Source organism: Echiichthys vipera (genome assembly GCF_963691815.1).
Source record: "Echiichthys vipera genome assembly, chromosome: 18".
Classification (NCBI taxonomy): domain Eukaryota; kingdom Metazoa; phylum Chordata; class Actinopteri; order Perciformes; family Trachinidae; genus Echiichthys; species Echiichthys vipera.
The window spans coordinates 1,252,010-1,273,725 of NC_139843.1; the positions used below are offsets into that span (position 1 = coordinate 1,252,010).

The 21,716-nt window shown below is 46.4% G+C and overlaps 1 protein-coding gene across 1 annotated transcript in view; it reads right to left on the minus strand.

Annotated features, from left to right (window-relative positions):
• The window catches only part of LOC310961353 (glutamate receptor ionotropic, delta-1-like), a gene marked incomplete at both ends in the record, with an annotated part of 570,081 nt that overhangs the window by 48,504 nt on the left and 499,861 nt on the right, over positions 1-21,716 (minus strand). The window contains one exon of the mRNA XM_083933383.1: positions 323-424. Within this exon, the coding sequence (XP_083789509.1) occupies positions 323-424 (102 nt within the window). The remainder of the gene's footprint in view (positions 1-322; positions 425-21,716) is intronic.

Below are 21,716 nucleotides of genomic sequence, written 5' to 3' on the forward strand. Positions count from 1 at the left end.
ATTTTGCATCTATTTCTAGATGTTTTACGTTTATTTTTATTCGTTTTATGCTTATTTTTATTTATTTTGCAGCTCCTTGTAGCCATTTTTTGGTGGTTTTGCATCAGTTTTAGTCGTTTTGTGTCTATTTGTAGTCGTTTTGTGTCTATTTGTAGTCGTTTTGTGTCTATTTGTAGTCGTTATATCTGTATTTGAGTTCTTTTGTTCTGTTTTCATTGGTGTTCTAACTCCTCGTGGTCATTTTGGATCGTCCGTCGTCATTACTTGTATATTTCTTGGTTGTTTTGTCTCTTAAATGCACTTTTCCACGGATGTCACCCACCAGTAAAGTGACCACTTTGACCGTCACTCCCTGCATGCCGTTCTCTATCCGACTCTCCTTCAGACTGCCGTTCAGACCGTGGACCGAGTCCCAGGTGGCGAGCTGCAGAAACAGAAACAGACAGAAGACAGTGAACAGAGGCATCAATAACAGGAGACCCGGCTTTAATGGTTCCTTTGGTTTGTGTGTCAGAGGTCCTCAGAGACAGCAGAGAGACGTGAATGCATCTGTCTAATTAAGCCCACGCTCCCGAGCTCACAGGCTGCAATCTTACAATTTATTCACCGCTCTCATTGGATTTCACCAGGACGAGTTCGCAGCCGCAAATGAGACCAAGACAAAGAGACGGGCGCGGTGAATACGGCGCCGACAAATTAAGAGACACCTCTGCAGCGTGCGGACGACACACTGCAGCGTGTTTCCATTCAGCTCAGACGGGAGGAAGAACAAAACGACCTCATTCGATCCCTAAAATAAGCCTCTCAGGGAAATGGACTCAGAGCGCATTGTGACTTCATTCACACACCGAGCTCGTGTGTGTGTGTGTGTGTGTGTGTGTGTGTGTGTGTGTGTGTGTGTGTGTCAGGGAGCATGTGAGCTCCTGTAAAACCCTCACAAAGCCGCCTTTCTTTTACCTTTGCACAGGTGAAAGGATGTTTTTCTCCTCACAGAGATGTTAGAGCCCATTACAGACAGGAGGAGGCCGAGGATGTGTGTCCTCCGCACGTCAGGAGGGCGACGCTGCTGCGAGACCCGCAGAGCATCTCTAACCCTCTGTTTCTGTCTAATGAGGCCGCGGCTGACGTATAAAGAGCGATGCTAATGTTAAAGAACAGTTAGGAACGATGAAACATGAACTGTGCTCATGATGAGTCGATATACGGAGGAGAACCAGGCAAATCTGAACCTCCTTCAGCGTCTCTCCGTATCTTCGGTCTCGTACTGAAGGAATTCCTTAAGCTGCAGCACGAAGCGCCTCAGCAACAGCAGAAGGCGTCACATTTACACCTCTGTATCAGCGGAAAGGTCTCTGCCTGAAAATCTGTGCACGTGAGAGAATAAGCAGCAGCTGTTGTTGAGCTCAGACCCAAAGAAAGAACCAGAACACCGAACACAGCGGCTGCCAGGACCTGAACAACACGTTATAGTTAGATATTATACGCCAGGACGATACGGCTGCATGTTGCATGAAACAAAGTAAGGAATGAGAACTTTACTGTGGCTCCATCTTTGCAGCAACACCCGTTCACCAGTTCAAGAAAAAGCATAAACGTACTGTTGAAATCGTCATTTCAGTCATTCATTTATTTCAGGCAGCATTCATTAAACAGCATGAATCCACAGCAACGGCAACATTTTGCATGTAGGTTCAGTAGTTTCAGTCATTTTGCATCCTTTTTTTAGATATTTTGGGTTTGTTTTGTGGTTGTTTTGCATCTAAGTTTGTGGTTTTGCATGTATTTTGAGTAGTTTTGTGTCTATTTGTTGTCGCTTTGGTTGTTTTTAAGTCATAATATATATGTGCTTGAGTTGTTTTTTAAATTTTTAGTCATTTTGCATCCCTTTAAAGGTTGTTGTGTGGTTGTTCTGCATCTACTTTGTTATTTTGCATGTAGGTTCAGTAGTTTTGCATCTATTTGTTGTCATTTGGTTTGTTTTTGAGTTATTTTGCATCCTTTTTTAGATATTTTGGGTTTGTTTTGCATCTATTTTAGTAGTTTTGTGTCTATTTGTTGTCTTTTTAGTTAGTTTGAGTCATTTTGAGTTTGTTTTTTGGTCTTTTTTTCTATTTTTAGTCGTTTTACAGTTTGAGGAATAAAGGAAACAACTGTGATGTCAGCTGCTTGTTGTTTGTTTGTTCACCAGGTGCTTGTGTGTCCGTGTACACGCTGCATTAAAAACCCACTGTGAATATGTGTGTGTGTCATTTCAGTCACCATGGAAACACACACACACTCCTGCACGTCTATTTGACGTCAGCATCACATGAAAAGACTCCTCTCTGTCTCTCTCATGTTGCACTGAACGAGTCCCTTCACATCGTTTTCATGCATCAACGTAAAAAAACAACAAATCAACACAAGAAGCACGGGTCATGCTCACGTTAGAGAAGGTCAGGAACGGCTGAAGCTAATTACGTGCTAACATTCTCCTAATGATGATCACAGGGTTTCCCCCGCACGCTGCTCCTTAACCTTTAACCTTAACTTTAACTTTAACCACGTCGCGTGTTGGAAACGGCGACCGCAGAGGAGCGTTTGACTACTTTGTGGTCGTTTTATGTCTATTTTTATTTGATTTGATGCGGCTCGTGTGCGCTCATTCTGCGGTTGTTTTGCATCCGTCTCAGTCCTCTTTGAGTCATTTTGATCTTTTTGAGTCATTTTGATCTTTTTGAGTCATTTTGCATCATCTTAAGTCATTTTGGGTCCCTTTTAATCATTTGACTTCTAATTCCTTTCATGTTGCATCTATCTTCAGTCCTCTAAAGACGGTTTTAGTTAAAGTCGTGTCTTTGGTCACATGGTAAATACGTTACAGTCGGTTCGTTCACAGGAGGAGCATGAATCGATGCTTCACCGTATGTATGAAAACTTAATCTGGGAAAAATTCAGCTTTTCTTAACAGATGCTGACGTTGTGAGGAAGGACGAGGGCTGGTGTGTTTCCCTTCACAGCCTCAACGCTAACGTGGAACAACTGGAAGTGAAGGAATCCGTGTTTTAATTTACCTCAAAAACACAAATACAACCTGTACAATTAACAAACCCTTCAAACAAACAAACAAACAAACAAACATGAGCTGAAGATGAGAAGAAACATGGAGGAGGAGGAGGAGCACAGCGGGCGGAGCGATGCGGGTAAGTGGAGATGAGAGGAGGAGGCGGAGACGGACGCAAAACGAGAGGAACGGGAGCGCTCGTTTAAAAACCAGGGAGCTATTCTGAGCTCGGCTGTCCTCTCCGTGATCTCCATCCCTCGTTTGTCACTGTGTGTGTGTGTGTGTGTGTGTGTGTGTGTGTGTGTGTGTGTGTGTGTGTGTGTGTGTGTGTGTGTGTGTGTGTGTGTGTGTGTGTGTGTGTGTGTGTGTGTGTGTGTGTGTGTGTGTTAGTGGGGGTGTTCTTCATTAACACACACAGATAAATGAGCCGAGGCTCCATTCACACTCTTTCTTCTGTCTCACTTGAACTGTTGAACCGTAAAAGACGTTTGTCACCAGCTCGACGTGAGAAAAAGGAAAACCTGCACGAGAATCTCTTCGAAGTGTCGATCACGAGCGCATTTTTTAGAGGCGGCGGTTCAACTTTTAGGGGGGGGAAGTTCAGCCGCCAGGATCAGGATGCAGCATCTCAGGAGGGGTCTGCAGTCTCCCTTAGAGAGAGGGGGAGAAGTTCAGCATCCGTGAGGAACTCGGAGTAGAGCCGCTGCTCCTTTGCGTTGAAAGGAGCCAGTTGAGGTGGTTCAGGATCATCTGGTAAGGATGAACCCTGGGCGCCTCCCTAGGGAGGTGTTCCAGGCACGTCCAGCTGGGAGGAGGCCTCGGGGAAGACCCAGGACCAGGTGGAGAGATTAGATCTCCACACTGGCCTGGGAACGCCTCAGGATCCCCCAGTTAGAGCTGGTTAATGTGGCCCGGGAAAGGGAAGTTTGGGGTCCCCTGCTTGAGCTGCTGCCCCTGAGACCTGATCCAGGATCAGAGGCTGGAGCTGCTGCCCCTGAGACCCGACCCCGGTTAAGAGGCTGAAGATGAGATGAGATGAACTGTTTTGGCTTCATGCTCCGCTGAGAAACTTGAATGAACGATGCTCTGCCTCCAACGCGGTATCCAGGGACCAGTTTCACAAAGATGGACCTGGACTTGGACTTTGACGTAGCGAGTCAGACTTTAGGTGGACGGTTAAGTGAACACCTTGGCTCTTACAGCCCCGGGGGTAAACTGGCTCACTGTTTACGTCTGTGTAGAGATTCACAGATGCTGACTTTAACGTTAACAGTGTGACTGCATGGATACTTGGACTCGTGTTCTGGTCCAAATGTGCCATGAACTGGAGGATGGGCCGATCATGAAGTTCTGAACCTGTGACTGAACTCTGCTGCTGCTGCACAGCGTCTCCACTTCACCTTACTCTCGTAAAAGGTCAAAGGTCAACGCCAGACCGTAGAGACGTGCATTGACAGAGTATAACGTCAGTGCAACGTCATTTTTCATCCTTTTTAAGTCATTTAGCATCCTTTTTGAGTCACTTTGAATCCTTTTTGAGTAATTTTAAATCCTTTTTGAGTCATTTTGCATCCTTCTGAGTCATTTTGGATCCTTTTTGAGTCATTTTGAATCCTTTTTGAGTCATTTTTGATCCTTTTTGAGTCATTTTGCATACTTTTTGAGTCATTTTGAATCCTTTTTGAGTCATTTTGAATCCTTTTTGAGTCATTTTAAATCCTTTTTGAGTCATTTTAAATCCTTTTTGAGTCATTTTGAATCCTTTTTGAGTCATTTTGAATCCTTTTTGAGTCATTTTAAATCCTTTTTGAGTCATTTTGCATCCTTCTGAGTCATTTTGGATCCTTTTTGAGTCACTTTGAATCATTTTTGAGTCATTTTGGATCCTTTTTGAGTCATTTTGGATCCTTTTTGAGTCATTTTGAATCCTTTTTGAGTCATTTTGAATCCTTTTTGAATCATTTTGCATCCTCTTAAGTCATTGTGCTTCTATTTTGTATCATTTTGCGTCCCTTTTATTCATTTTACTTCTAATTCCTTTCATGTTGCATCTATTTTCAGTCCTCTAAAGACGGTTTTAGTTTAAGTCGTGTCTTTGGTCACATGGTTCGTTCACAGGAGAAGTCTGTTTTGGAAAAGTCATAAACACAATGATGTATTATTCTGAAATGAGACATTTGTCTGCACTTTAATTCTTGTCTAGTTTTATTTGCTCTCCTCCTGCATAGTATTTAAAGGTTGTTCTGTAGTGACTTTGTCTCGCTGCTGTGTTTGGTTTATGTGAAGCTCTTTGGATGTGCTGCGTAAATAACCAGCACGCTGCTAATGGCGTCTGTCTACAGCCCCCGCAGATGCAGCACACATCAGATGAATGTGGCAGAAATAAAACATCATTAAAAGTCTCATTTATGTTTTGTTGGTTCGCTTGATGTCAAATTTATGCGACATTTCAATTTCAACAGAACAATAAAAACTGTTCTTTTATTTAAAAGGAGCTTACAACTTTTATTCGCACTATATTTTCAGAGCTTTTTATTTTTTATGTATTTCCTGTTCCTGAAGAGCATTTTAGGGCGCACGCCCACTGTTCCTCCGTACCGTGCCCGAGCACGTGTCACAGCTAAAGTCTGGTTCCTTTGACCAGTGTGAGTGCAACCGTACCACGTCTAGGAGCGGCACGCTTGCCGTCCACGGCCCGTTTGGGAGAGGTGGGCTTTAGTAAAGCACGTTTACACGTGTACGAGCACGAGCGTGCGCACGTGTACGAGCACGAGGCCTACGGCGGTTCTGAGGTCATTTCCTGTGCGCCTGTTGGGACGTAGAAAAAAGAAGGAGGGACCATGCGCGGACATTTCAAACAATGGCGGTGAAAGGTTCACGTTGGTGTGATGCGGAGGTGGAGTGTTTACTGCAGATTTGGTCGATGAAAAGATTCAAAAACAGTCGACAAGACGCACAAAAACTCCGAGGTCTACGGAAAGATCTGGAAACAAAGCCACGCATCGCCATGAGGGTCCTTGTCCCCCCCTCCAGGCCCGTTTGTACTCACACTACCTGGGCCTCGGAGAATGCTTCTTGCTGCCTATACGTCATCACGCCGTAACACGTCACACGCATTGATGACGTATAGGCAGCAAGAAGCATTCTCCGAGGCCCAGGTAGTGTGAGTACAAACGGGCCTGGAGGGGGGGACAAGGACCCTAAAGCACGGGGCACGGGACGGAGGCACAGTGGGAGGGCGCCCTGAAAGACCTGAGGCTAAAAAACTCGTCAAACCAGACGGCCCTCACCAAAGACAAACAGCCGTATCCACTTTATTATTGTGTTTGTTGCTGTAGAAATTACTTTGGGGGAAACTTCCGGTGTGATAGCAGAAGTAGCATTAAGCTAGTTAGCCCTGGTGGCTAACTGGCAACAGATAAAGTAATTCACCTTAAATGTAACTAATAAAGCTTTGTATTTTTAACAAAGGGGTGGTTCCGGTTTTTGAAGTGTGGAAAATCAACGTGTTCCCATGAACACATTTGTCGGAACTCCTACGTAAAGTTATGGACAGAAATTCGTACGCACACACACGTATACGAGCCGCAGGGCCGGACTGGAAACATGCAAAACTACAACTACACACAAAAAAGCACAATGATTTCAGCCAACAAATGGTGATGGTTAGGGTTGGGAGGAGGCCTCGGGGAAGACCCAGGACCAGGTGGAGAGATTAGATCTCCACACTGGCCTGGGAACGCCTCAGGATCCCCCAGTTAGAGCTGGTTAATGTGGCCCGGGAAAGGGAAGTTTGGGGTCCCTGCTGGAGCTGCTGCCCCCGAGACCTGATCCAGGATCAGAGGCTGGAGCTGCTGCCCCTGAGACCTGACCCTGGATCAGAGGCTGAAGATGAGATGAGGTGAAAAACACATAGATTGGTTTAGTAGGGCCGGGAATTGAACCCTGCTCCGGTGTCTCAAAGCCCTGTTTTTAAGTGCCAGTCTACAATTAGCAAAATATAACAGGAGCTGGAATAAGGTGCACAGGTCGATGCAAAGCCAAAGACACTTTTTTACTGCCCTTGAACAACAAAACATCCCAGCATCGAGCATCACGTCACAGAGGAAACGACAATTATCGGGTTATTAATAGTAGAAATAGATTTTCTAAAATGCCAACGACGGTCCCGCGTGAGTTGCCGGGCGTCCTGACTGCAGCTCATTCTGCTGACTTACAGCAGCCGTGTTGCTCTGTGCGCCGCGAGAGCAGCCGCTAATGAGAGGAAACAAAATCAGGAGCGATGCCTCCAGGATCCGCTGAGGGACGTTCGGTGCTTCATCACGGGTTCAGCACGTTACACAGTCTGCATGAAGCAACAGGGCGTCCGCTCATCTGTGTTCTCTCATTTAAAACAATCTAAAAGACGAGATCATGCCTCTTGATGAAGTGCTCCGTTACTGATTAAAGCATCAAATTAGCATTTCGTATCAAACCTCGTGGTGCGTCTCAGCTGACCGGTTAGCCGATGACGGCACCGTCCACATGATTGAAGGAGAACACGACGTCCTTCGAAGATTGGAGCCAAAGTGCATCAGTGACTTGTCTGGAAGAGGAACTCGCACAGTTTTCTTGTCTGCTTCATTCAGAATGGACACAACGTGATGAATTGGCTGCTTTTCATCCAGGAAAGCATCCGCGGCCTCTCTGAACGCCTCCCGTCCGCAGACCGGGCTGTGAAAAACGTCTGCACTTTGTCCAATTGTTCGACGGTGCATTGAGACGCACCGGCTTCCACGAGCGCTCCAGACATGAATGCGTCTCCGCGGGGGACTCTTGTGCCGGAGCTCTCAGCTTGTTTCCTCTGAAGCCGCGATGAGAGTTTACATTCTTCAGGAGGACAAAAGTAAAGTGCTGAATGGGTTTTCTGCGAGACGTGCAGGAATCGAACGCTCAGAACAACGGCTGGATCAGAAGCAGAGGTCGCGTTAAAGGGATATTTCTCATAATTGACGTCATTTTCGTTCTTGTGAGAGCCGACAAACCACATTAGCAAAGTCAGTCATTGTATCTCACAGAAACACAGAAGTTTCTGGAACTCTGGAGATGCTAACAGCCGGACGTGGCTAACAGTGATTAGCTCGGGGCAGCACGGTGAAGGCATTCAAAGGTCTTTTTTAACCACTAATGCTGCTGAAAATAACAGCAAACCTCTGCAGCAGCATGAGAAGAGTCCCTACACACACAACAAAGCGTCATCAGCGTAGTTAGTGAAGCCAGAGTTTATTAAAAGAGTGTTTTAAAGACTTACCTACTGGCCCCTGTACCAGCTCCTCTCATAGTAAAGTCCATTACAGTGGAAGGAGCCCGTTGGTGCTTTGTTGTGTGTGTAGGGACTCTTCTCCTGCTGCTGCAGAGGTTTGCTGTTATTTTCAGCAGCATTAGTGGTTAAAAAAGACCTTTGAATGCCTTCAGCGTACTGCCCCGAGCTAACCACTGTTAGCCACGTCCGGCTGTTAGCATCTCTCCTGGATTTCTCCGTTAACACCCCAAAAAAAAATCTTAGCCTGTTAGAAACACGTACCGACAACATTACATGTGAACAGCACGACATTGTCTGTAAACAGCTGTCGGCGTATGAACATGATGTGTGTGTAACCATGATATCCAGGGTCCTGGGCTGTCAGAGGTCGTTGCTCAGCATCAGTTTAACCCGTGCACTCTCTCAGTCTTCAGTCTCAGGGGAAAGGTTTGGGTTTAACCCTCCTGCTGTCTTTGGGTCAAAATGACGCCACTGTGTTAAAAACCAACAAAAATCCCCTAAACGATATTTTTTTAACTTGAACTTTTATGACTTTTCCTAGTTTGGCACCAACAGTAGAAACAGTGAAATGTTGCTTTTAGTCACATTTCCGTGTAAGCTACAAAAAAAGGTCCAAAGGTCGTCCTGGGGTCAAAAAGAGTTGAACTCAAGGTCACAGAGTTATTTACAAACCACTGAATGTTCCAGTGTTTAGTTGTTTTAGTCAGAATCAGACGTAACGAGACAGATCATGGGTTCTTCTCACGGACGGCTGTGCCTTTGATCTCAGATCAGTGAGCAGCAGACGTGAACGAGACAGTAGCAGACGTCAACAACACACAGGTGTTATCGCAGACTGCAGAGATGATAAAGGTGCTGCAGACGACAGGGCCCCGAACTCTGTCTGTGCTGAAGCCGTGAGTGTGCGTCACAACGCTGAAGAGGCTCTAGAGCGAGACGACTCTTTAGTGACTAAACTTAACCGTCTCCTTTAGAGACTAAACTTAACCGTCGCCTTTAGTCGACTAAACTTAACCGTCACCTTTAGAGACTAAACTTAACCGTCTCCTTTAGAGACTAAACTTAACCATCTCCTTTAGTGACTAAACTTAACCGTCTCCTTTAGTCGACTAAACTTAACCGTCTCCTTTAGAGACTAAACTTAACCATCTCCTTTAGTGACTAAACTTAACCGTCACCTTTAGAGACTAAACTTAACCGTCTCCTTTAGTCGACTAAACTTAACCGTCACCTTTAGAGACTAAACTTAACCGTCACCTTTAGAGACTAAACTTAACCGTCTCCTTTAGTGACTAAACTTAACCGTCACCTTTAGTCGTCTAAACTTAACCGTCTCCTTTAGTGACTAAACTTAACCGTCTCCTTTAGTGTCTAAACTTAACCGTCTCCTTTAGTGTCTAAACTTAACCGTCTCCTTTAGTGACTAAACTTAACCGTCTCCTTTAGTGTCTAAACTTAACCGTCTCCTTTAGAGTCTAAACTTAACCGTCTCCTTTAGAGACTAAACTTAACCGTCTCCTTTAGTGTCTAAACTTAACCGTCTCCTTTAGTGTCTAAACTTAACCGTCTCCTTTAGAGACTAAACTTAACCGTCTCCTTTAGTGTCTAAACTTAACCGTCTCCTTTAATGACTAAACTTAACCGTCTCCTTTAGAGACTAAACTTAACCGTCTCCTTTAGAGACTAAACTTAACCGTCTCCTTTAGTGTCTAAACTTAACCGTCACCTTTAGTCGCGTAAACTTAACCGTCACCTTTAGTCGACTTAACTTAACCGTCACCTTTAGTCTAAACTTAACCGTCTCCTTTAGTGACTAAGCTTAACCGTCTCCTTTAGTGACTAAACTTAACCGTCTCCTTTAGAGACTAAACTTAACCGTCTCCTTTAGTGTCTAAACTTAACCGTCTCCTTTAATGACTAAACTTAACCGTCTCCTTTAGTGACTAAACTTAACCGTCTCCTTTAGTGTCTAAACTTAACCGTCTCCTTTAGTGTCTAAACTTAACCGTCACCTTTAGAGACTAAACTTAACCGTCTCCTTTAGAGACTAAACTTAACCGTCTCCTTTAGAGACTAAACTTAACCGTCTCCTTTAGTGACTAAGCTTAACCGTCTCCTTTAGTGACTAAACTTAACCGTCTCCTTTAGTGGTCTAAACTTAACCGTCTCCTTTAGTGACTAAACTTAACCGTCTCCTTTAGTGTCTTAACTTAACCGTCACCTTTAGTGACTAAACTTAACCGTCTCCTTTAGTGACTAAACTTAACCGTCTCCTTTAGTGTCTAAACTTAACCCTCCTGTTGTTGAACTCAAGGTCACAGAGTTATTTACAAACCACTGAATGTTCCAGTGTTTAGTTGTTTTAATCAGAATCAGACGTAACGAGACAGATCATGGGGTCTTCTCACGGACGGCTGTGCCTTTGATCTCAGATCAGTGAGCAGCAGACGTAACGAGACAGTAGCAGACGTAAACAACACACAGGTGTTATCGCAGACTGCAGAGATTATAAAGGTGCTGCAGACGACAGGGCCCCGAACTCTGTCTGTGCTGAAGCCGTGAGTGTGCGTCTCAACGCTGAAGAGGCTCTAGAGCGAGACGACTCTTTAGAGACTAAACTTAACCGTCTCCTTTAGAGACTAAACTTAACCGTCACCTTTAGTGACTAAACTTAACCGTCTCCTTTAGAGACTAAACTTAACCGTCTCCTTTAGAGACTAAACTTAACCGTCTCCTTTAGAGACTAAACTTAACCGTCTCCTTTAGAGACTAAACTTAACCGTCTCCTTTAGAGACTAAACTTAACCGTCCCCTTTAGAGACTAAACTTAACCGTCTCCTTTAGAGACTAAACTTAACCGTCTCCTTTAGAGACTAAACTTAACCGTCCCCTTTAGAGACTAAACTTAACCGTCTCCTTTAGAGACTAAACTTAACCGTCTCCTTTAGAGACTAAACTTAACCGTCTCCTTTAGAGACTAAACTTAACCGTCTCCTTTAGTGACTAAACTTAACCGTCTCCTTTAGAGACTAAACTTAACCGTCTCCTTTAGAGACTAAACTTAACCGTCTCCTTTAGAGACTAAACTTAACCGTCTCCTTTAGAGACTAAACTTAACCGTCTCCTTTAGAGACTAAACTTAACCGTCGCCTTTAGAGACTAAACTTAACCGTCCCCTTTAGAGACTAAACTTAACCGTCTCCTTTAGAGACTAAACTTAACCGTCTCCTTTAGAGACTAAACTTAACCGTCTCCTTTAGAGACTAAACTTAACCGTCTCCTTTAGAGACTAAACTTAACCGTCTCCTTTAGTGTCTAAACTTAACCGTCTCCTTTAGAGACTAAACTTAACCGTCTCCTTTAGAGACTAAACTTAACCGTCACCTTTAGTGACTAAACTTAACCGTCACCTTTAATGACTAAACTTAACCGTCACCTTTAGTCTAAACTTAACCGTCTCCTTTAGTCGACTTAACTTAACCGTCTCCTTTAGTGGTCTAAACTTAAGAGACTCGCTGATGAAGTGAAGCTTAAATCATCGTTAATTCAAAAATCCTCAGGAACCAAAGAGAGAGTCAGTCCGCAGTGATCTGACGCTGAAGCCCTCCTCTGGCTGCTGCCTGCGTGTGGACGCGGCGCCCTGCTCCCAGCGGAGGTCAAACACGGCGGGTAAATCTGCTGCTCATGCATTATTCCACTCCTCCCTCCTTCTCCCCCTTTTCCACAAATGTCAGGCCTCTTTTTTGTCGCTCCTGTCGTCCAAAGAGGCCGTGCAGGTCGTGTTTCTGTAACTCACTCTCCCGTGGACGGCAGCGCCAAATGCCAGCGTTTGCCTCCATTTCTCACCTCCCTCCTCCTCCTCCTCCTCTGCCCTGTCTTTGATTTAAAGTGAGTGTGGAGGGCGTGTGTGTAACGGTACCATGACGTCATCAATGCGTGTGACGTGTTACGGCGTGATGACGTATAGGCAGCAAGAAGCATTCTCCGAGGCCCAGGTAGTGTGAGTACAAACGGGCCTGGAGGGGGGGACAAGGACCCTAAAGCACGGGGCACGGGACGGAGGCACAGTGGGAGGGCGCCCTGAAACATCAATGACCCCGTGTTTCCATTTAACTATCTAACTACTATAAGTAACATTTGAAGTGTCGCCTCTCGTGTCGTCGTCAGTAGCTCCTCACAGGACACTGACGGCCGGTTCATTTGTGATCTGAACACACAACGTTTTACTTGGTGACGTTTGAAGCAACAGTTCTGGATGTGACCTTGAGTTGAGGCGACATGCAGCAAAGAGCCGAGGGTCAACCTCAGGATACGGGGCGCCCACTACTGAGCCGGCACGGTTTCAAATACGCGGAACACATTTACGTCGTAGTTAAAACCCTTGGTTATGGTTTAGAAGAAGACGATGGTGGGGTTGGAGTAAGTTTGTAACTTAACTACAGTGACGGCGCTCTTCATCCTTGGGCGCTTACGCCGACTATCACACGGACGGGCTTACGGTGAACACCCAGGAAGCCGTGACAAAACACCCCGACACACACACACGCACGCACGCACACAGATACACACGGACACATGGACACACATATATACACACACAAATACACGTACACAGGAACACACTAACGCACGCACACACATACATATACGCACACGCGCACGCGCACACACACACACACACACACACACACACACACACACACACGGACACACACACACACACACACACACTTCTCTCTGATGCATTTCACTGTTATGATTTTCCTCTTTGATGTTTCTAATCTACACAAAGCTTCACTCTCTGGGGCCGTTCAAAGCAAAACATACCGATATGAATGGCAATTAGTTTATACCGTATATATGTGTGTGTGTGTGTGTGTGTGCGTGTGTGTGTGTGTGTGTGTGTGTGTGTGTGTGTGTGTGTGTGTGTGTGTGTGTGTGTCTGATTTCTACCTTTCTCTTGTTCATCTCATTAGCGCTGCTGCAGGGAGTTCATATTTAACCTTCACTGGAGAACGAAACTTCTGTTTTTGCATCATTTTAACTCCGTTGGCCGTTAACGTTCATCACAACACTTTATTTAAACAACGTGTGAGAAGACGAGAGCGCCGCGGCCGCTCGGAGCCACAGAGGAGCGAGGAAACAAACAAAAACAAAGAGCTTTAAATCTGTATACATCGTCTTCAACTCGGTCATTTGGGCCCAAAGCAAAACATTCAACTTCGCACGAGTTTTCTTTAAGTGCTGTGTGGATGTTCGTGGTCCTCAGAGGACGAATCAAACGCATTTCCATGCAAACAAGAAACATCAGGACCTAAAGAGCTGCATTACTGAGCAGCCCGCTGTCCAATCGACACACCTTAATAAGCAGTAGGAGTGGGCGGTCTACTGGTTCAGTCACCAGAGTCACGTTCTGCCACGAGATGGCGTCACCGGGGATGCAGGCGTCTGTAGGTGCGAACGCATCTGTAGCCGAAAAACCTGCGCCCTCACACTTGATCATGGGGTAGTGCGTTTGCTGTGAGAGACGTTCCCTCAGGCAGAGCGGGCGAGATGCTGTTCTCCGGCGATGGGAGCGTCATTTAGGGCGCCCTCCCACTGTGCATCCGTCCCGTGCCCTGTGCTTTAGGGTCCTTGTCCCCCCTCCAGGCCCGTTTGTACTCACACTAGGTACAACTAGCGTGGTTTTGTTTCCAGATCTTTCCGTAGACCTCTGAGTTTTTGTGCGTCTTGTCGACTGTTTTTGAATCTTTTCATCGACCAAATCTGCAGTAAACACTCCACCTCCGCATCACACCAACGTGAACCTTTCACCGCCATTGTTTGAAATGTCCGCGCATGGTCCCTCCTTCTTTTTTCTACGTCCCAACAGGCGCACAGGAAATGACCTCAGAACCGCCGTAGGCCTCGTGCTCGTACACGTGCGCACGCTCGTGCTCGTACACGTGCAAACGTGCTTTACTAAAGCCCACCTCTCCCAAACGGGCCGTGGACGGCAAGCGTGCAGCAGCTGGGCTGGCTGAACCACCTCAACTGGCTCCTTTCCACGCAAAGGAGCAGCGGCTCTACTCCGAGTTCCTCACGGATGCTGAACTTCTCCCCCTCTCTCTAAGGGAGACTCCAGCCCCCTCCTGAGGAAACACAGTTCACACGCTTGGACCTGGACCTGGTTCTTTGGGTCCTGACCTGGACCTGGTTCTTTGGGTCCTGACCTGGACCTGGTTCTTTGGGTCCTGACCCAGCTTTCATGACCACAGGTGAGGGTAGGAACCAGGACTGAGGGTAGATCCAGAGCTTTGTCTTCCTCAGCTCTCTGTTCATCACAACGGTGCGGTAGAGCGACTGCAGCTCCGCCCCCGCTGCTCCGATTCTCCGGCCAAACTCACGCTCCATCGTCCCCTCACTCGTGAACCAGATCCCGAGGTCCTTGAACTCCTTCACTCGGGGTCAGGACTCATTCAAATGCTGACATCAGAATTGTTCGTGCAAATTCCCGAGAAGCAAATAGAGTCAATCAACTGTGTCCATCTGAGTCTTCTAGCTTCTACACTCTCTGGTTCCCGGGCCGTGGACTCACTGGACGAGACTCAAAGAGCTCAGACCACGACACAGGGTTGTGTTCATGATGGTGAGGGTCCCGAGGTGGCGCCGCAGTGGTTTGACCTGTAAAATACATGCTTCAGGTCCGGTTTCACAACCATTACGTCTGTTTTTCATTCATTCTGTTTCTTCATTCCCAGTCCAGTCGTGATCGCGAGGCTTAATTTGGTGTCTCTTAACGGGACGTCCAAGAGCTCGTGGTCATCCATCGCTGCTCACGACTGACAAACAGAAACAACTGCATCTTTGTGACTTTAGAGTAAAAATTAGATCTTGTTCTGTGTATTAATCACACAAATTAGCAAGATCGACTTTTCAAAGGCACAAATTGTTGTTAACGACCTCAGGGATTTGGAATTAGTTCGGTCTGAGGCTCATTTCTGTTCTCCAACAATTTCTAATGGATTCATTTCAGACAGGCTGGTAACAATGCGGACCCCATTACGGACAAATGGGCGCGTAATTTCTATTCTGAACAGAATAATTGCAAACCTCTTTAGCTCAGAGTGAGACAGAGGAGACTGAGAGACGGAGAAAAGAGACAAAGGAGACAGAAGATGAGGAAATGATCATGAATGAATGATGCGTTCGTGCTGAGGCTCATTGAGGAGCAGCAGGAGTCTGTGTTTCATGTGCGTTTCACACACACAGGATGATTATGCACCATTTACATGGAGAATTCATGTAATCTGGCATTATTATGTATATGAATTACACGAACATTATGTCTATGTTCAATAATAAATCTGCATCTGACAACATGTGATGTTCTTTATGCCGTACAGGGAAAGAGTCCTGACCCCAAGTGAAGGAGTTCAAGGACCTCGGGATCTGGTTCACGAGTGAGGGGACAATGGAGCGTGAGTTTGGCCGGAGAATCGGAGCAGTATCCTGGATCAGGTCTCAGGCGCAGCAGCTCCAGCAGGGGACCCCAAACTTCCCTTTCTCGGGCCACATTAACCAGCTCTAACTGGGGGATCCTGAGGCGTTCCCAGGCCAGTGTGGAGATCTAATCTCTCCACCTGGTCCTGGGTCTTCCCCGAGGCCTCCTCCCAGCTGGACGTGCCTGGAACACCTCCCTAGGGAGGCGCCCAGGGTTCATCCTTACCAGATGATCCTGAACCACCTCAACTGGCTCCTTTCAACGCAAAGGAGCAGCGGCTCTACTCCGAGTTCCTCACGGATGCTGAACTTCTCCCCCTCTCTCTAAGGGAGACACCAGACCCCCTCCTGAGGAAACACATTTCACACGCTTGGACCTGGACCTGGTTCTTTGGGTCCTGACCTGGACCTGGTTCTTTGGGTCCTGACCTGGACCTGGTTCTTTGGGTCCTGACCTGGACCTGGTTCTTTGGGTCCTGACCTGGACCTGGTTCTTTGGGTCCTGACCCAGCTTTCAGGACCACAGGTGAGGGTAGGAACCAGGACTGAGGGTAGATCCAGAGCTTTGTCTTCCTCAGCTCTCTTTTCGTCACAACGGTGCGGTAGAGCGACTGCAGCTCCGCCCCCGCTGCTCCGATTCTCCGGCCAAACTCACGCTCCATCGTCCCCTCACTCGTAAACAAGATCCCGAGGTCCTTGAACTCCTTCACTTGTTTATAATCATAATTAAAAATGTCTTAACGCTCCTCATTCTGCTGAGTGACCCTTTAATGACGCTCCGCGGGACTCCTGAGGGTCCTCAGACCAGAGTTTGGACACCACTGGAGCGAAAGCAGAGTCCTGTTAGAAGCTGCAGAGATGATCCGTCTGCTGCGGTCCTCCCTGATTAAATAAGGCCGACACTCCTGAGGAGAGTGGGCAGGAGTGTAACGCCGTCTGACACACGCGCGCTCGCCACCGCCGATCGAAAGGGACAGCATTTATTTTTCCGTCTTTTTTCTCGTGGGACGGCGATTTACCAATAAATTGCTGCGAAGACACATCAAAAAGTCAAGGAGATGAGAAAAGTGAGGACAGATAGGTGGAATAACACACGGGGGAGGTTTGAAGGATCAGAGCGCCGCGACTCCCGTTTCCAGGGAGAGAAGGAAATGACATTTCAATCTCTATCAGGTCCGAGATGGAGGCGGGAGGGGGGGGCGGGAGGGGGGGCGCCGTTTCATCTGAGGGGAAGATGTGCTTTGAGAAATGGCCCCTGGGAGGAGAGAGGAGCGGCGTGGACAGCACAGGGAGATGGAGATGGAGATTGGGATAACACCAACACCGACACTGTGGGGGGAAAATGAACGGAGTGTGATGAGAGCGAGAGAGAGAGCGAGAGAGCGAGCGGCTGATATCTTCGCCGCCGGGCAGACAAACATCTACCTGCCCATCAGAAACTCTATAAAACTTTTCCTGCGATCAACTCACAGCAGCCTCATCTACCCTCCCACACACACACGCACACACGCACGCACGCACACACAGAGAACACACATTCAGGGTAGACGGTATAATGTGTGCGGACCGACCTCCCCTTAGCTCCGGGCTGATGAAAGCATCTCACTCAGGTGCATGGTCCACACCACAGCTGTTAACAACAATAATGATAGCCTGCAATTTCTCATTTGTCCAGCTCATCGTTATCCTCGGACCAGTCCCAACCTGGTCCTGGTCCAGTCCCAACCTGGTCCTGGTCCTGGTCCTGGTCCAGTCCCAGCCTGGTCCTGGTCCTGGTGCTGGACCTTGTCCTGGACCTGGTCCTAGTCCTGACGTTTTAGTGCCGTACGCTCATTAGGAGCGTTTTAATATTATAAAAGAAAAGAGTTAAAATGCCAGAAAGGAAAGAATTGATGTACTTTTTAAGTAACATGAACTCACGACAGGGGGGGGGGGGGGGGGGAATGCTGAGCCAGTTAAGCTAATCGGTGTTAGCGTGTTTTTGAAATGAACTGGTGAAATCCTCCTGAATCTGAATCCACTCCAAGCAACTTAAACAACGGCTGATTAACAAAGTAAACTCATACAAACATACATACTGTACATGACAGCTCACATGCATCATGTTCATTGAGATACATGTCGGGGAACGCCAACACGTGTGTGCCGGCACTTTACGACACACACGAGAGCGCACATGCGTTGAGTGTTAAGATTCATTTGTCTCCATGTTCGTTGCGTGTGTGTGAGGGCGTATAACTGGGAGGTCTTCATTAAGTATGCGTACGTTTATATTGGAGATATATGGATAGAGTGTGCAGGTGGGGGTGATACCGAGCGTGTGTGTGTGTGTGTGTGTGTGTGTGTGTGTGTGTGTGTGTGTGTTAGAGAGAGCTATGGGCTTGTGTTCTGCTAATGGCAATTATATAACACAGGGGGACTCATAACTCAGAGTGAGAAGCCAGGTGATTAAATCTTCATCACTGCAGCAACTGCCGTGTGTGTGTGTGTGTGTGTGTGTGTGTGTGTGTGTGTGTGTGTGTGTGTGTGTGTGTGTGTGTGTCTGTGTGTCTGTGTGTGCCCTTACAACCTCACCCACAGTACCTGCAAGCTGCTAAATCATCTAAATTGTTATGTATGCATGTACAACTGAGTATAAATAAATAAATTCACAGGCGAGTTGATGCTAATGCGTTAATGCGTAATGTCGGTGGTTCTGCGCCCGGGGGTCGCCGGGTAATTTTCTGGAGTGGAAAAAATAAAATATTACAAATAAAATAACATTTATTTTCAATATTACGAAGCCTGTAGCAGTGATTTTAATGAGTGTGTTTGTGGGAGTCAAACTGTGCGTGCTATGAGCTTCTGATTGGACACACACACACACACACACACACACACACACACACACACACACACACACACACACACACACACACACACACACACACACACACACACACACACACACACACACACACACACACACACACACACACACACACACACACACACACACACACACACACACACACACACACACACACACACACACACGAACACTTTGATTTTGGTGGTTCTGTGCCCCCGTATGGTGCTTAACCACGCAGCCAAAGCCCGTTTTGCTGCCGTTTCCTTCCTGTCGTTCTGTATTTTCAGCCATAAAAGGGAAAGGCAGGACACCGGGACGTGTTCTGTGTGTGTGTGTGTGTGTGTGTGTGTGTGTGTGTGTGTGTGTTAGTACCTTTACCTGTAATAAAACAGGAGAGAGTGTGTTTGCTGAGGCGGTGTTGCTTGTTGCTAACAAAGAAATCGATCTGAGGAGCGACTCACCTGAGTGGAGCGCTCAGCCACTCGATGCACACAAGCTCTCACTTAAACGTCTGTGATCGCACGCACACACGTGGATCTCACTGTCAGTGTTGTTCTAACACATGTCAGTGGATCCGTCCTTCCCCCACAGCTGTCACATGAACTCAGTCACCCTTTCATCACTTTTCAATGCATGCTAATTCACTCTGTAACACCAGGCCTTACACAGAAGTGGATGTTGTTGATGTTGTTCAGACAGTCTTGTGCAATAAGAGGGACAATAGCACTGGAGGGTCAAAGCATCGTTCTCACTTCACAAAGTAAAGCGTTAGCAAAGCAGTGCGGTCACGGCGAGCTGTCAAACTCATGCAAACGCAGTCACATGGCTGTGGTAAACAACTTAATGAGTTAGCTAGCTAGCTACCCCTTTAGCTAACTTTAACTTGTAATAGGTGAATGTTTAAACAGTTTTTCTCCGTCCTTTTAGCTAACTATTTAAACTGTTTGCCCATTAGTTTTGGCTAACCTTTAGCTAACTATCTCAACTGTTTATCCATTGGTTTTGCTAACTTTAAGCTAACTATTTCAACTGTTTGTCCATTAGTTTTGGCTAACCTTTAGCTAACTATCTCAACTGTTTATCCATTGGTTTTGCTAACTTTAAGCTAACTATTTCAACTGTTTGTCCATTAGTTTTGGCTAACTTTAAGCTAAACATTTCAACGGTGTATCACTTTACTGTTTTTCTAATAATTTAAATGATCTAACTATTAAACAGTTACAAAATGCCTTAGGCTACTTTAGCTCAATTAACTTCATAACACGTCTACTCTTAGCAAAGTATTTAGAAAAGTATTTCAAGCATTTATTTGAACCATTCATCTGTTCATGTTGTGTCTTCAAGTACCCGGGTTTCCTCCAGAGAAGTTGACAAAACAGCCATCTTCTAAACTAGCTACCCCTTTAGCTAACTTTAACTTGTAATAGTCAAATCTTTAAACCGTTTCTTTCCGTCCTTTTAGCTAACTATCTCAACTGTTTATCCATTAGTTTTGCTAATTTTTAGCTAAACTGTGTATTACTTTACTGTTTTTCTAATACTTTAAGTTAGCTAACTATTTAAACAGTTACAAAACAGCCATCTTCTAAACAATGGTGGCACGGTGGGGTGGTGGTTAGCACTGTCCCGGCGACAGTGCTAACCACCACACCACCGTGTGGTTTGAATCCCGGCTGGGGCCCTTCTGTGTGGAGTTTGCATGTTGTCCCCGTGTCTGCGTGGGTTTTCTCCGGGTTCTCCGGTTTCCTCCCACAGTCCAAAGACGTGCAGGTGTTGGGTTCATTGATGACTCTAAATCACCCGTAGGTGTGAATGGTTGTCTGTCTCTGTTCGTCTCTATGTGTCCTGTGATAGACTGGCGTCCTGTCCAGGGTGGACCCCGCCTCACGCCCGATGTCAGCTGGGATCGGCTTCAGCCCCCCCCTGCTGAAGATGAGTGAGTGTATTATCAAACTCCAACAGGGGAGGCAGTGAAACGCAGCCATAACATGCATATCGTTGAATGTTATGGCTGCTCCTCTGTATTGATTAATCTACTGTAAGATGGCGCCCACGTACGTTTAAAGGGAGGCATCTGAAAACTCTTCAGGGAGTTAATTAAAACCTCCTCCATCCTCTTAAATATTGATTGGTTTCCCGGTGAGTGACGAGTGTCCTCAGTCCTCGGCGGGGGCGCTGTTAATCAAGGTTAACGCGACATGGTTTAACAACTCTTTTTGCAATAATGGGAAAAATTAATGAAGTGAGAACTGCTGTTGTATAAATGATGACTGTCTTTGTTCACAAGAGGAGGACGGTCAACGTGCCTGTTCGACAGCTACATCCCCCACGAGGCTCTGACGCCGCCACACGGCACATGGTGTTGCATGCTAACAAAATAAAAGGACACGGTTTCCGTTTCCACTGCACAGCTGTTGATATTTATCATCTTCGTTGGAGGCGAGTGGACTTCAACGCTCAACTCTACTGTTTACACGTCTGTCTCACACGTTAGAGTGCGTTATCTGACAGTGTGGCCATCGTTTCAAGGTCATAGGGGCGAAACAACACGTCCATCTGATCCATATATTCATTAAATCTTTTAGCTGCGCCTTTATTTTGAAATTCCCACGTTATATTTGTAATTTGGAGTCAAAAGAACGGATGGTTTTCCATTTAAATGTCTGGATTTATAGTTGATTGCGTAGCAGTTGCGAATAACTTACACACGTGTAGCTCAGTAAAGTTACACGCTAACCTTCCTGAACGTAGCTTCCTGTCGTGCGTTCTCCCTGTCCACCAAAGTGGCGGCAACCTGAAGGTTTTACACGCCACCGCTAACAATTTACACGCATTTGGTGGAGCATCTTTAACTGTTCTTGTCTTATATCAGGAAACCGTATTAAACGTAATTTACCAGAATGTGTTGTCCTCATATACGACACGTATGCTCGGTATATACTGCCTTTCTCATTAAAGTCATAATCATCATTCATCTTCAACTGCTTGTCCCTGTCGGGGTCGCGGGGGCTGGAGAGACCGGAGAGAACCCACGCAGA